Source organism: Meles meles, chromosome 2 (genome assembly GCF_922984935.1).
Source record: "Meles meles chromosome 2, mMelMel3.1 paternal haplotype, whole genome shotgun sequence".
In the NCBI taxonomy this organism is placed as follows: domain Eukaryota; kingdom Metazoa; phylum Chordata; class Mammalia; order Carnivora; family Mustelidae; genus Meles; species Meles meles.
The window spans coordinates 113,858,347-113,873,218 of record NC_060067.1 but is presented as its reverse complement, the minus strand read 5'-3'; the positions used below and the strand labels follow the sequence as shown (position 1 = coordinate 113,873,218).

At 40.6% G+C, this 14,872-nt stretch overlaps 1 protein-coding gene across 3 annotated transcripts in view; it reads right to left on the bottom strand.

Moving 5' to 3' along the window:
* Positions 1-14,872, bottom strand: part of UNC5C (unc-5 netrin receptor C) — a 350,685-nt gene that overhangs the window by 34,587 nt on the left and 301,226 nt on the right. The window contains exons 8-11 of one of the 3 annotated variants that reach the window (XM_045998229.1): positions 10,947-11,003; positions 8,739-8,930; positions 7,712-8,056; positions 4,769-4,856 (exon numbers count right to left, since the gene is read on the bottom strand). In XM_045998229.1, the coding sequence (XP_045854185.1) occupies positions 4,769-4,856; positions 7,712-8,056; positions 8,739-8,930; positions 10,947-11,003 (682 nt within the window). The remainder of the gene's footprint in view (positions 1-4,768; positions 4,857-7,711; positions 8,057-8,738; positions 8,931-10,946; positions 11,004-14,872) is intronic. The other 2 variants (XM_045998230.1, XM_045998231.1) reach the window with 2 other exon arrangements.

The window sequence follows — 14,872 nt, the reverse complement described above, 5'->3', positions numbered from 1 at the left end:
TTAACAAAGAAAAAATGTTTTCTTTATGTGGAATGAAAGGAGAAATACATGAACTTCTTTTGGGCGTATTTTTCCTCATGGACACATGGATTTTGAAACTTATCACATTCCCTTCTTGAAAACTTTGGAATAGTAAATTCATGACCTAGTACCAGGAAATATACTGGGAATCACACGAAATGTTTTATACTTTAACTGCTCACCTGACTTTGTTATCTTTTCAAATCTTATTTTTTCTCATTTTCTCATTTTTTTCATCCACTTATTTACCATTTTTTCCTCTCATTGTAAAGACTGTGTTTTCATAAACCACCTTGAACCATTTCTTTATAAGTAGGACTGCGGTATGTGAACACCGTGGAGAACAGTGAGAGAATAAGATTTAAATATACCTGGACTCCACTCTCTTCCCCCTACACCTGCAGCCTTCATTCAGCTGTACACAGAAATAAGAGCTTGAGGACTCAAAAGGGGAATATCATTGAGTTTCTCCAAGAAATAATAATGTCAACTATTATTTTACCAAGTTCCAAAAACATCTTAAAGAAATGAAAACTTTCTGCTATACGATTACTTACATAACAGAATTCTGGCCCTCTATCCTAACATACTGTTTTATTATTTATCCTCAGCACCTATATATGACAGTTTACATTGTCTCACCACTAACTCACACCGTGAACCCTTCTCAACCGGGATTCCATCCTTTGAAAAAATTCTAAAGGCCACCAGTGTCCGGCCCTCGACAAATCCAGTGATTTCTTTTTTTTTTTTTTTAATATTTTATTTATTTAACAGAGAGAAGTCACAACTAGGCAGAGAGGCAGGCAGAGAGAGAGGAGGAAACAGGCTCCCCGCAGAGCAGAGAGCCCGATGCGGGGCTCGACCCCAGGACCCCGGGATCATGACCTGAGCCGAAGGCAGAGGCTTTAACCTACTGAGCCACCCAGGCGCCCCAAATCCAGTGATTTCTTGCATTATTCTCTTTCTTTACGTTTTACTTTTAATGATACCTGTGTCAACCACTTCACCATCTTGAAACTCTCTTTACTTTTGATTTTTTCTCCATAACACTTACAATCATTCATTCTTTCATTCAGAAACATTCACTGAGGAGCTGCTCGGTATTCCTTACCATGCCAGATGCAAACTCCATGTTTATCTGCCTTATCCTTACATGTTCTGTTTAGCTTGGCTCATCACACCCAAACCTTAAATAGGAATGTTTCCCCTGTTCTCTTCTTTCTGCCTCTGCACTTTTTCCCCCTCAGAGGCTCCACACCCTGGTGACTCTGGGACGGTATCTCCAGCATTAATCACAGATCCCTATCGGCACACACTACTCACATCAACATCAGAATTTGTCCTTCCTCCTTGAACCAGTCGCGCTCACCATTTTCCCAGTGCCCCAGGTTTCTACATATTCATATTGTATTTTGTCACTTTTCTGCAACACTTCTAACCAGTGGTGAAATCATTTTTTTCCCCTCAAATATATTTCACTTTCCATCCTCCAGACTCAGGCTCAGGCCTGGCTTCTTCCCCTACACCCTCATAGCTCAACCAGGCATTCAGCCTCCAGGGAGTCTTCCTGTTTCCTCCACCAGCTCATCCAGCCTACCTCCCTCACCAGTTCACTCTTTAAAATGCACAGAGATTCTCCTATCACTGGGCAGCGGCTCACAGTCCTTTCATGGCAGGCCCCACAGTTTACCAAAAAAGTTCTATTTACCTTTCTATTTGGAATGTCTAAGTTGATTTCCTGGCCTTTTGAGAAAATAGCTGAGCGAGGACAGGACACATGGAAAGGGAAAATTAACCTTGGTATTTTGAATTCAGATTATTTTTCAATAAGAAATGACAATGAGCAAAATTTCAATCTGAGACAGATTCGGTCTTGTTTTTTTTTCTTTTTTTTGGTTTGTTTTTGTTTTAAACTGCTACTGCATACAAGGCAAAAAGATCCACATTAGTGCCATTAATCATGGAAATTGTATTCACGGGGGAAACAGAGGCTCCACGGCCTCTCCTGAGATCTGTAAAGCGGGAGAGGTAGAAATCATGAGTACGGCCTTGCAGCTTTGCCCCTTGTCAGAGACAGCTTGTCCTATCTCTGCAGCTCATTTAGGCTGCTCAGTCTGCCATTCAGGGCTCTCTCTTAAAGCACATTCAGTAATGATAAGGCCCCCTTGTCACATCCACTCTGCCACATGTAATTAAGTTCACGCCTCCCTTTAGACAGTTCACATCAGCAGATGACCAGCTGGATACCAGCCAGCTGGAAAAACACCCAGTTTGGGATGCAATAAAGGGAATCGGAGAGAAAGAGAATGGACAAAAATGATCAAAATTGTCCTTCGAGTGAGTTGAAGTACCATTCATATCTCCTGATGTCCTCCCAATGTCTTCTCTTAGAAGTTCTGTCTCAGATCACGTGAAGATAGAAAGGGTCCTCAGGGAGCAGTAGAAAGAAAGTATGTTCAAGCATGCCCTAGAGGAAGGAGCAGAGGCTCGGTGCGCCTCGGTGCTGTCTACAAAGGAGGGATGGATGGCTTGTGACAGAGCAGAAGAGCTTCGCGGTGAGATCACCTGGCTGTGAATTCTGCCTTCCCTCAGCTGTTAACTGTGAAAGCTCGACTTCGTGACTCGTTTTCCCCGGGGCACTAGTTTTTTGGTCTTTAAATTGGAACTCAGCATAACTCACAGAGTTGTAGTGAGGGAAAAAAATGAGACTAAAAGTAGGGCGAATAAATGGAACTATGCCTTCTGCTGTTAGGATATCCTAAAACACATTCTTGTCCCTGTGCTTTTATAAGAAAAACACATCTTGTTCACAACAAGAAAAGAAGTGAAGAGAGGACTTTCTCATTATTTGTCACGGGGATCTTCCCGTGTTTGGCCTTGATTCATGGTCTCTTGTGTGTATTTTCTTTTTGAGATCTCGGGGGTTTCTCTAGCTTCATTTTTATAAACAGAACATCTCTGATGTGCACCGAGTTCAACCGAGTAATTCCCTCTGTACCTAAGTTCAGGTGGCGGGGATGGCAAGAGGTGATTTATAGTTTCCTTTTCTTTAGAGTCAAAGGCAGAGGAACCTCAAAACAGAAGTGTCTAGCTTTACCAATTTTTTTGTTTTCTCCTTCTTTCATCTAAAATGAGCCATTATTCTGGACAGGGTGCTGGCTACGTCATGGGAAGGAAAACCCTACAAGGCGCGTGAATGCACATACACTTGAGCTTCAGCGTGCCCCGGAGCAGCCCCGGCAGGCTTGATGGTGGTGGTCAGACGGACGGTAAGAGACACGAACACCCCCCTGCTTCTCAGCATAAAGCACAAGCCAATCCTCATTTCTGTTTCAATAAAGTGTCCATGTTGGCATAGGCCTCAAGGGATAGATGAACGTGGTGCCAACCTTGACTTTGGACAGGAGGAAGAAGACAGAATGTAGATACAGGGATCTTAGAGACTGCCTCTCTCCATTTCTCCTGCGGCAAAAGAAGGGCGCGCTGTGGGCCTGTGAATGTTACTTTGCATCGGGAATGGAGAAAATGAATATTTGATGTGAGTAAATACGAGCCTTATAGTAATTTTCTGTTGCTCAAATTTAAGGCATGAATAACGCTCAAGGAACTTTGCCATTTTCTTAGACAGGCTAGTGTTTGTCTAGGCGAAAGGAGACCACCTGAGGAAAAAAAATATTCTGGGTCCGGCAGATTATAAATGCCAATATCTCCACCCGAGAGCATGATAAAAGAGCTTTTCGGCTTTTGAAGAACAAGACTAAAAATGGATGTTTTCCTGAGGATGAGAGAGGGAAGACAGAAGGTGTAATGTGTTATAATGGTAACCCAGTTCGACATTTGTCACTCAGGCTTTGTATGTGCGGCTCAGGGCTGAAGAGCCGATGCCTTTCCCCTTGGGAAAAACAATGATAATTACATGGAAGGATCTTCATTTCAACAACGTCTTTTATTTTAAGATCTCAGTGTACTTCAGAAGCCTTAATCCATCAGGCCTCTCAAGCACTATTTAGTGCACGCGTTTTATGTGGGAACTAACCAAGAGAGACCATTTGTTAGATTGTTAGAGGCCAGACGGAAAATCGTATTTAGGACTTCTAAACCCTCTTGTTATTTTTACTTAAAATCACCTCATCTTTATGATTAGGACACATCCAAAACAAAGCTTCATGATCCAATCTAGCTTTAATCAACCCTAGATCCCTTTAGAAAGGCTCGATACGGAATTTGTAAGTGCTGAACCCAAGAAGGAGGTTGATAACACTTAAGCTAGGGGGAGTCACGAAAAGAAGAAGCCGCAGGTGAGGATAAAGTACCAGGCTGACGTGGGGGTGGGAGGTCAGAGGTTAAGGGTTGTCTAATCTCTGTGGCCTTTGACCCTATAATGGGAAAGGGCTGGATTCCTGAGCCAGGCCACACGAAGCTGATGTCTCTGTGTCTACCCACGTATCTCTCTAGACGATCTATGGATCACATTTCTGGCTTTTTTTTTTTTTTGCAGCCATAATGGCCCCATGTCCACTTGAGAAAAGGTCTCTGGCCCTCGGCCCATACTCAAGATCTGCAAAAGTGTCTGAAGCTTCAAAGATAAAGAGAAGCTGACCTTTTAGAGGTCTAGGAGAAAAAAGGGTATGTTGGAAGCAGGGCACTCAAGACAAAAATATGTTGGGTTTATTCTTTCGATTGCACAATTCTCCTCCAGGTCAGACAGTGATAAAGTCAAGCGCACCAGAAAAAGCATATTTACCTCATATTTTCTTTCCTGTGTACAGTCACATACATTTCGTAGACTCTCCCTTGGGGAATGGCCCCAGCGGGAATCAGCAAGCTTACTCCTGAATAGCAAAAGAGAAAAGCAGTCACATAAGACCTATGAATCAAAAGGAAACTTCACAGAATGCCTTTGAAGCAAGTGGAAGGGAATGAGGAGAGTTTGTGGCCATGTAGCCACAAGCCTGCTTTCTCTCTAAAGACATGTAAATATTCAAAGCTGCCCTGCCTTCCTTCCTTATTGGCCTTGTTTGTTACCACAGCTCCCTCTGAACTGTTATGGAATTACTCAAAGGAGTGATGTCATTTTTTAAACTCTTGTTTTATTTAAGGAATAGACAGATGGTTCCACTGTTGTTTTCCTTGTAAAACGAGGGGAAAACCAACAACCGCTCTTCAAATTTCAAACAGCTGTAATGATGCATCATTTCTAATTTAAGAAAAAAAATCCCCGCAAAATTCAAAGTCAGGGAAATTGTAAAATCCATGATATCAAAAAGCATTGATTTCTGAAATATCTGGTTAGCATCAGTGTTTTGCCATAACAGAATAATAACTGGTGAAGAACTTCTTTCATCACGGACAACTCTAGGAAATGACCAGACAACTGCTAGTTTTTAGTCATAGCAGGCCAAGCAAGTTTTTTACATAGTTGCTAACTGATACCATTTTGTAGGGGGGCGGCGGTCAAGCTTGTTCTAAATTAACAGGGCCTACAACAGCTGCTTGGCAATTTGAGCTTATATCAGAATCACCTGGAGGCTTGCTCAAACCCAGATCACTGGGTCCCACGTTCAGGGTTTCTGACTCAGGGGGCAGAGACAATTTGTACCTCTCGTAAGCTGCCAGGAGACGCCAATGATGGCAGTCCGAGGACACACTGTAAGAAGAGGCCCGCCTCACGCAGCATCATCACAAAGAATAATTCAGGGTGGCAGCAACCTGAAGATACTTGTCTCCATGATTTTATTCCAATAAATGGGGTTTCTTTTCAGCTCATTAAAAATTTATGGAGCACCATGGTGAGTATCCTGTTTGGCAGAATGGGGAATGCCAAGAAGTAAAAGACAGTGTTCCTGTCTTTGAGTAACTTATAGTTTCATTAGCGAGGAAATGGAATATGCCAAATGAGCAGAGGGCAATAAGGAAACTTGCCCGACCGTGTTGGAAAGTCTCAAGAACAAAGACTGGAGAGTGAAGGAGGAACAGTTATTCAAAGGCCTTTGTGTGACTGGTTGAAAATGTTGAGTCTTGGCCTTCTTGAGAAGGAAAGTTACCATCAGAGCTGTGGTGCTGTGGGAAGCGGGATGTCATCTAGGGTATAGAATGGTTTGTTTGCTGAGGCACAGAGTGGACGCAGGAAGGCCACACATGAGCCTACCGACCCTTGGTATTTTTATGTTTTCTAATGGGAACAATAAAATGTACCTTTATGTTTTAGAAATGAAATAAAACCGTGAATGTAAAGTAGTAAGAGTAAGGCCTAACACAGATTAGGGAACTTGTTGTAAAATAATATATGTAAATTACCACTGCCTAGTACACAGAAAGTGTTTACTACATGTTATCTTCCTCCTTTCTACTTAAGAAGCCTTTATAATAATTCATATATGAAAAAGTGACAGGTGTAGAAATGGGAAGGAAATGTAGAATCCAGTGAATATCATGAAAAAAAACAACCCAAAAACCTGCCTTGAGAGTAATATCTTGTTTAAGCAATAAAGGAACCAGAGAGTATATTTTGATCTATTTATTTGATAAACTTTTAAAAAATGTATTTTAAGTCATGATTTCAAAGAGCATACATTAGCATGAGAATTAAAGAGAAAAAGGTGAAAAAAACATGTATAATATATGATCTCAGCTATGTAAAATGTATAGATAAAAGGAAAAATGATATTCCATTAAGGGTTTTAATTTATTAAAATATACTTTTAAAGGGATGGTGTGACAAATTGGCAAGGCATTGAAATGGGGGACTGAATAAGAGAAAGAATCAAAGACAAGTTCATATTCAGATCTGCAGATCCACTGGTTCTATACAGAACTTGGCTTATGGCTATTTACACATTATATTATTTGTGTATGCCACATGAGGACTTTAGGTCAATCAAATTGTTTCTTTTTGCTGTATTTGCAAAATACTTAGTCTTGTCCAAAAGAGCTAAGATAGACTCATAGAGGAATCCATTAACCCTCTTAGGACCAATAGACACAAACTCCTAACTGATTAAAAAATATTAAAATTTAATCAAACATTATCAGTCACTAATATAAATTCACCTTGTAAGACCTTTATGAGACTTATTTTCTAGAAGCAGATAACTAAATGATAAGCTGAAAATTCAATTATATTAGAAGTAAATACTACACATAATAAGGTTGTGATTCCAGACAGATCCATCAGAGGTGGGCATGGGTACCTTACAAATACCTTGAGGTTAAAGACTGTGTAATAAAGAGTTAATAGATAAAGATTTGATGTCTACCATGATGTCCTCTGATCTAAAAATTAGTATTCTGAAGTACTGCTTCCTACAGTAAATTGGAAGCGACCCAACTAATATGTTTTCTAATTAATTTGTCCTTTTAATGTGTGATAACAACAGTGAGCACTTCTCACTTGCCGTTGCCTTCTGAAGCTCTATTAAAAAGAAGGTCAATGACAGTTCTAAATTACACCTTGGCAGAAAGTTGTGAGTATAATATTTCTAGAGGAAGTGTTTTCAGAGTTGGTTGGAGAAAGATGAATGGTTTGGCTGATTTTGTCTGAAGTATTGTTGATTTACATCAAAAGTGGATTTGGGTTAGATTAGGCTACAACTAACTTTTCATGCCTTGTGAGAACAAACAAACGAAAAAGATTTGGGTACAAAAATACATTTTCAAGAGCTGTGTAACTTAAATATCTAGGAATTACCTGAATTGGGAACAATGAGGTGACCTCCCAGAGAGTTGAAGGTGCCAAAGGCAGTACAGGATGGGTCAGTCTGCCTCGCTAGACTCTGATTCTTCACATTGAGGGCCTCATTCTCCAACAAGGACTGGGTCATCTGAGGAGACAGCTTTGATGCGAACTCAGAGAGGTCATCTTGCGGGGTGACTGCACCTGAGGTGTTGTAGACTTTGATTTTCAGGTTGGGCAGTGGATCCAGAATTGGAGAGTTAGTCATTGGGATTTTGTCTGAGACATCATGCAAAGCATAGACCGGTCCTCTGTACATGGCTGCAGCTGATGTGAGGTCTGGGGGTACCACCAGGAGATCTGAGTCAGAAAGAGAAAGGAAGTCCATTTGCATTCTCCATTCAGGCAACTTCTATTTAGTCAGCCTCCCCTGAGACCTTCTGAGCCAAAAACAAACGAACTCAGTCAATATTAGAGACGGATAGACTCTAAGGTACTGTTGGAAACAAGGCAATTAGATTACTGTGATCCAGTTTATTATTGGCTACAAACAAAAAGACAAGTTCATTCTAAATTTTGCTTTCAAGTCTACTCATTGCTCCTAAGTCAACAGACTGGATTCAAAGACAGTGATCCCAATTCAGTGACTTAGTAAATAGTTTCCCTTGTCTGTACTGGATTTGAGGTCATCCATCTGTACACCACTATATTCATGTCAATGCAAGGTGTCTTGTCAAGAAGCAAAAAAAAATGGAGATGTAAGAAATCAGTCAACCAATCTGTGTGCTCTTTTAAAGTGAAAGTTTAAAAGTATGACAGAGAAACCTGTTAAGAAAAAAAAATGATTTGTGCACCTCGCCACCTCTGGTTTGTTATAGGAATGAGGTCAACAGAATAATGAATAAAACAGACCCAAATCCATGTCTTCATGGAGCTTATATTTGAGCTAAACGACATGACCTGAATGTCACTGATTCTGACACCACCCAGGGATGATGCTGACACGCGTAAATCGCAGGTGTGAAGTGCAATGTCAACTGACCTTGTCTCGCTGCCTTGATGTTCACGGGCTGAAAGCCCCCATTGAGTGCTGAGGAGTCAATAATATCAGACTCAAAGTCGCGATGGTTCTTGCGATACACAAATAGGGCCACCACTACAGAAATGGCCAGGCAAACTATCACAGCTATCACAATGCCGACATATAGAGCAACATCATCTGAGTCAGGAGCAGCTGGGGAGGACAAGGAAACATTGGACCAACTGCTTAGAGAAATTTCCCACAGTACACATCCATATTGCTGTAATTTTTTCAGACATTTATTGCTTTTTTTATAGGTTAATTTCAAATCTATTTCAAAAGTTATATAAAACGACTGTGGCCTTTCAGTGGAAAATTATCTCTGATTTCTTTTCCTTTCTCACTCTGCATCTATCCACCCACTAATCTATCTTAAATTGGGCAGCATAACAGACCATTTATTAGAAGGTATAAAAAGAAACTGGAACTGAAACCATCCCAACACACAGGGAAAAAAGCAAAGCTCATTACTGATTTCAGGTGAAAAAGTTTGGAAGGCTGCTTTGAATTCACCGATAGTTCTCCAAAAACATAAACATAAATACTCTTAGAAATAGCTGGAATGTTTTGAATTTGTGTATTTATTGAACTAGAATATTTTCCTAAGTATCCTTCCAAGTCATAAAATTACTTTCTGTAACACTCTTCTCACTTTCCCCTAAGTCGAGGAAGGGGTGGCCAGAAATGGTATCCATAACTAAGCAAAACAAATATTAGAAGCAAACATGATGGATTTGAAAGGTGTGCTTTCAGAAGACCCAGATCCGGGAAGCAGAGGTCAGTGCAGATAACTCCGGGCTTTTGATAACAGATTTGGTATCACTTCTGAGAACCGTGAGCTTCTCATGGTCACTGGTCAGAGAGTTACCTCTGAGCTACTCGTTACTGAATCAAATATGTCTGGATGTTGCACTGAGTAACATAAAGGCCGGTTCAGTGATCAGAAAGGTCAGACTGCCCCCGAAGGCAATTAAGCATTGGACCAACACAGTGTGCAGTCTGCTGGGGGTCTGTTTCTGGGTAAAGCCAGAGGAAAATTCCTGTAAATGTTGTATATTGCCTTGATAGCATAGAACGCGCTTTAGAACGTGCTTCGATCAGACCGCACGGTGATAGAAGCTGATAATTGAAACAAAATGAACAGAATGAAAGCTTTCCAGAACTCCGCAGTCACCTTTAAGTCTGTTTTTAGTTTAGTGTGACCCACAAACATTTTCAGCAATGTTAACCAAAGTTTTTCCATTCACTGCAAAAGAGGTGATTAAACTGGTGTTTAGGGGGTCAAGAATAGCATTTTTATGCTCCATTTTATACACTCATGATTTTGGGGAGAGGGAATTTTCAGATATGTAAGTCCCAGAGACTCCTAAGAATTGAGGAGCCAGGACTCTGTCCTAAGACTCACAGCCACCCAGCTGATACAGGCAAATGACTCCTCATGTAGATTGCCAGTGGCTCACCCTAACTCTGGGGTCATGATTTCTTTGACACATGGACAGTATAAAGGAATTCCCTGTTGGAAACTGCTCATCTCTTTTGGCATTTTGTGTTTAAATGCACAGCATGTGACAGATTTTTTTTTTTACAACTATCTTTCCCAAAGTTTCCAGAGTATCAGCTTTCCCATCAGTTAAGTCGATATTGACTGATCTTTTGAGAATCCCGGTGACAACCCGAGCCCTCCCGACTGTGTGAGCCCGGCTTTCTGAGCACGGACAACACCACACTGCTGGGCAGAATCTGAGGCCCGCTGCGGCATTCTGAACCCCAGCCAGAATATTCTATCTAAATCCTTAAGGTCTTACTTCACCAGGCTGTAATTACGTCCCCGACCTGCATGCTTCCTAACTCAACAGATCTGTCTTTTCTCAACCCTTTTCTTTTTAGCATCTGAACCCGGCACTTTAGTAGATCAGCCTATTTCCCGATATGGTTTGTCAGTTATCGGGACTGCCTGGCAGACTGAGAGATGTGAAAGCTGGCAGAGGCTTACAATGACCCTCCTTTCTTCTCTTCAACAGTGAAAATCTAATTTGTTTTTCATGTTAGAATATATTAGGTGCCTATTTCCTGTGTGCACACCTGTGATCCAAAGAAAGGTAAACTTGAACTGGGGGCAATCACGTTAAATGATTATTCAGCAACATAAAAACCAAACATCAAACTTACAAGAAAATCCATATTCATTCTGGGTTCTCTGTTCAGTTGAAATAGGATAAAGGAAACCTTGAAAAGAACAAAAAATGAAACAAAAATGGGAACAAAATCAAATTAATGAGGGAAACGAAATAAGAAGCATGAAAAATGGTTTAATTAAAAGAAAAGGAAAAGAAACCTGTGGTCCTTTAAAATTCTGGTTCAGTACAGAATTATGATTTCGCATCTCCTGTCTGTTCTGGAGCCTCACCAAGAATTAATAAGTAGGCAGATTGAATTTCAGAGCAAAACTGGTCTCGAGTCACTAACTTTGGAGTGCTTAAAGTCTTTCTTTTATTGAGCATAAACTCTAATGGATCTAATTTATTTCAGACATCAAGGGTCATTAGCATAAGGAAAATCTTTTTTCTTTATCCCTGCCATATGCTTTAATTCCCAGGACATATTCAGCAAGGCTCTAAGCAGTTTTTTTTTTCTTTTTTATTTAATCATAACAGCTTGCTCTTGGTCTAATAGAACTAAAGAAGACCTGTCATCGTTGGTCAAAGGTTAAATACCCATTTACTGAGCTGACCAGAGACCACCCTTCCTCCCTCTATCTCAAATCCACTTTTTGGATTTTTTCGTTGTTTCTTGTCCCTCCATTTAAAAGGAATCCAATAGGTTTTGCCCTGGGACTAAGCAGTTTGTCGATGCAATGGAAACTGGATGCTTTTTATTTGAAATCATTCAGAAATCAATAGGGCCTAGAGGTTATAAGGTTATTTATTTTAGGGCATCAGAGGAATAGTGTACATTGAGAAACATAAAAACTTCATCTCAGCAATAAATGCAGAGATAACACGAGCAGTTTCATTTTTTTTTCTTTTTAATATATGGCAGGTAGGAAAGATGATGATGATGACGATAAAAATAATGTCAGGAAGAAGAGTGGGAGAAAACACTTACAAATACAGAATACAAAATTTTTGAAATGAAGACTATAGAAAATTTCAAAGTGTAACTTAAAACTGGCATCCCAAGTTTCCTAATATTTAATATTCTGCAACACACGAATTGATTAGATGATAGAGTATCACTGGATTCATCAAATTAAAATGAATAAGAGGCATATGAATTAAACTTTCCTGGTAATACTCAAGGGCAAAAAATTTAGAGAAACTGCAAGAATCACAATTAATTGGTTCAAAAATCAAAGGTCCGTAGTGCTCTAATACTAAAGGTAACTCTTAAATCATGTCTCAGGTAGATCCTCTGTAGTGTGCAGAACACTCAGTTCTTACAAGCTATTTACCTATTTTGGGGAACTAATTCTGTGGAAACATGCAGTGCTACCTTAATGAAAGAGAGGTTTGCTGTAGCACAGACAAGTTTGCTCTGAATTAATTTTTAATGCTTTATTTTAGAGCAATGATTGCAACCTCCTACTCAGTTTTATAAATATTATATTCCTTATTCCAGTTGTCTGAGTCCATGTATTAGGTTTGATTTTCATTTTTAAACACTTCTGCCTGGTAATAACCTTTTTCCATTTGTATTCTGTGAACTCAATAAAAGGACATCTGGGACATATACAGGCGCTGGAAGAAAGGTGGTTTATTTTCAAACCCAAAGACTTGAGACCATACGAGTTCACTGCAGCAGAGGAGACAAGGTAACTGATGTCGTCACACTGGTAGGGAAGGTGTTAAGTAGAGGGATGTCAAAGATTCATTTCTTGCAGGTTAGAAGGCCTGGAAACCAGTGTGAAAGAGGACATCTGGGGATGATCTAAAGTTCACCTTGAAAATTTTGATAAGACTTAGTGTGGGCCTGCTGGAGTAAGCAGGAGAGCTGTGTCTTATAGAAGGAGAAGGCTTCCTCCAGACAGACATAACACGATTGGAAATTTCTCCATGTGAAGCAGTTCTGGACATGCCTTGGCTTCTACCTCCTTTTCCCAACAGAATCCCTGTTCTTGACAGGCAGACCAAGGAATAATAAAAAGGAATGTTATAATTTTTTTAAAGATTTTTATTTATTTATTTGACAGACAGAGATCACAAGTAGGCAGAGAGGCAGGCAGAGAGAGAGAGAGAGAGGAGGAAGCAGGCTCCCTGCGGAGCAGAGAGCCCGATGTGAGGCTCAATCCCAGGACCCTGGGATCATGACCTGAGCCGAAGGCAAGAGGCTTTACCCACTGAGCCACCCAGGCGCCCCGGAATGTTATAATTTTGATTTTAATCTCAACTTCTCCATATTTATGTCGATCTGCACAAATCAATAAATATTTTGGTGGCTTACGGTATTCATCTGAGACTTCTATTTCATTATAGGCACAGATCTGGAATTCATTCATTCATTCGGCTAACAAATACTCTTAAACCCTATTCTAGGCATGGGGTACAATGGCTAACAAGATGGGAAAAGTCCCTGCTTTTGCATCAGTTTAACAGAAAATAAACAAGTAAAATAGATAAGATCAATTCAAATGCTGAAAAAATTTATTTTGAAAAATAGAACAAAAGAATGTAATGTGACTGGAGACAAAGGGATGGACAACTTAGGAAATCAGGGAATAAATTCTTTTGAACTGGGATTTGAGGGCGCCTGGGTGACTCAGTCCGTTAAGCGTCTGCATCTTTTTTTTTTTTTTTTTTAAAGATTTTATTTATTTATTTGACAGAGAGAGATCACAAGTAGGCAGAGAGGAAGGCAGAGAGAGAGGAGGAAGCAGGCTCCCTGCAGAGCAGAGAGCCCGATGCGGGGCTCGATCCCAGGACCCTGAGATCATGACCTGAGCCGAAGGCAGCGGCTTAATCCACTGAGCCACCCAGGCGCCCCCCGTTAAGCGTCTGCATCTTGATTTCAGCTCAGGTCATTATCTCAGAGTCCTGAGATCCAGAGCCCTATGTGTATGGGCTCAGCACCCAGCAGGAACTCTGCCCCTCCCCCTCCTCCCTCTCCCCCTCTCTCTCTTTGAGAAATAAATAAATCTTCAAAAAAAAAAAATGGGATTTGAGCTGAAACTTGAACAATAAGGAGGAATTAGCCAAGCTGAGTTCAGGAGGGAACGATGGTCCAGAGAGGGACAGTAAAGGCAGAAGTCCTGACATAAAAATGGAGTGGTGGGAGGGGTGCAAGTGAGAGCAAGAGGGAGGAGGCAGGCTCCGAGGGGTGAGGAGAAGCCACATGTGGGCCTGGTGGGCCATGACGAAGCATTTTGATTTTATCCTGAAGGAAATAAAAATCCTGTGATCGAATGTAATTTTGAAGAGTGCTTTGGTTTTTCTCTAGATAATGGAGAGCAAAGGGAGCAAAGTGACAAGATTTTATGGATGTTTTTTGTGACACATGGCTTGGGAGATGTCTATCAGTAGGTCTATCAATATAGTTGATTAAGAATTTGCATCAAGGCAGTTCAAAAATAAAATAGAAATTAAAAAAAAAAAAATGAAAGCCTCCCCATGAGTTATTCCTCATAGCCAATGAGGACCGATCTAGCCAAACTGTTATTTTCCTACATGGGCAAATTTAAAACAGACCGGGGTATTAAGTATACTCACTAATGGTTCAACACCCCGCTTTACTCTGTTATGGAAACAGTGATAAAGAGTTTTGGAAGGCAACTCTATAAAACTTTTTCCATCCTTTTCAAAACACTTCTGCAACTACAGAGCTAAAGCATCACTTAGGAGCCTGGGAATCGGAAAAGAAGGGGATTATTGTTCCATCCCCTAAACGAGGGGAACAGAGAATCACTTTTTAGAGTTTGTTTTTAGGCTTCTCCATCTGATCCTTCTCTCACAGAACAACAGGGGACATTTTCCTCAGCTAATGAGGTGACCCTGCTGGGAGCAGTCCTTGCCATAATGAAAAATAACATCTCTGGCCGAACATGGTGCAAAATAATTGTTTTTCGTGTCCCAATCAACAGCCTGGCTCATAAGTTAGGGATT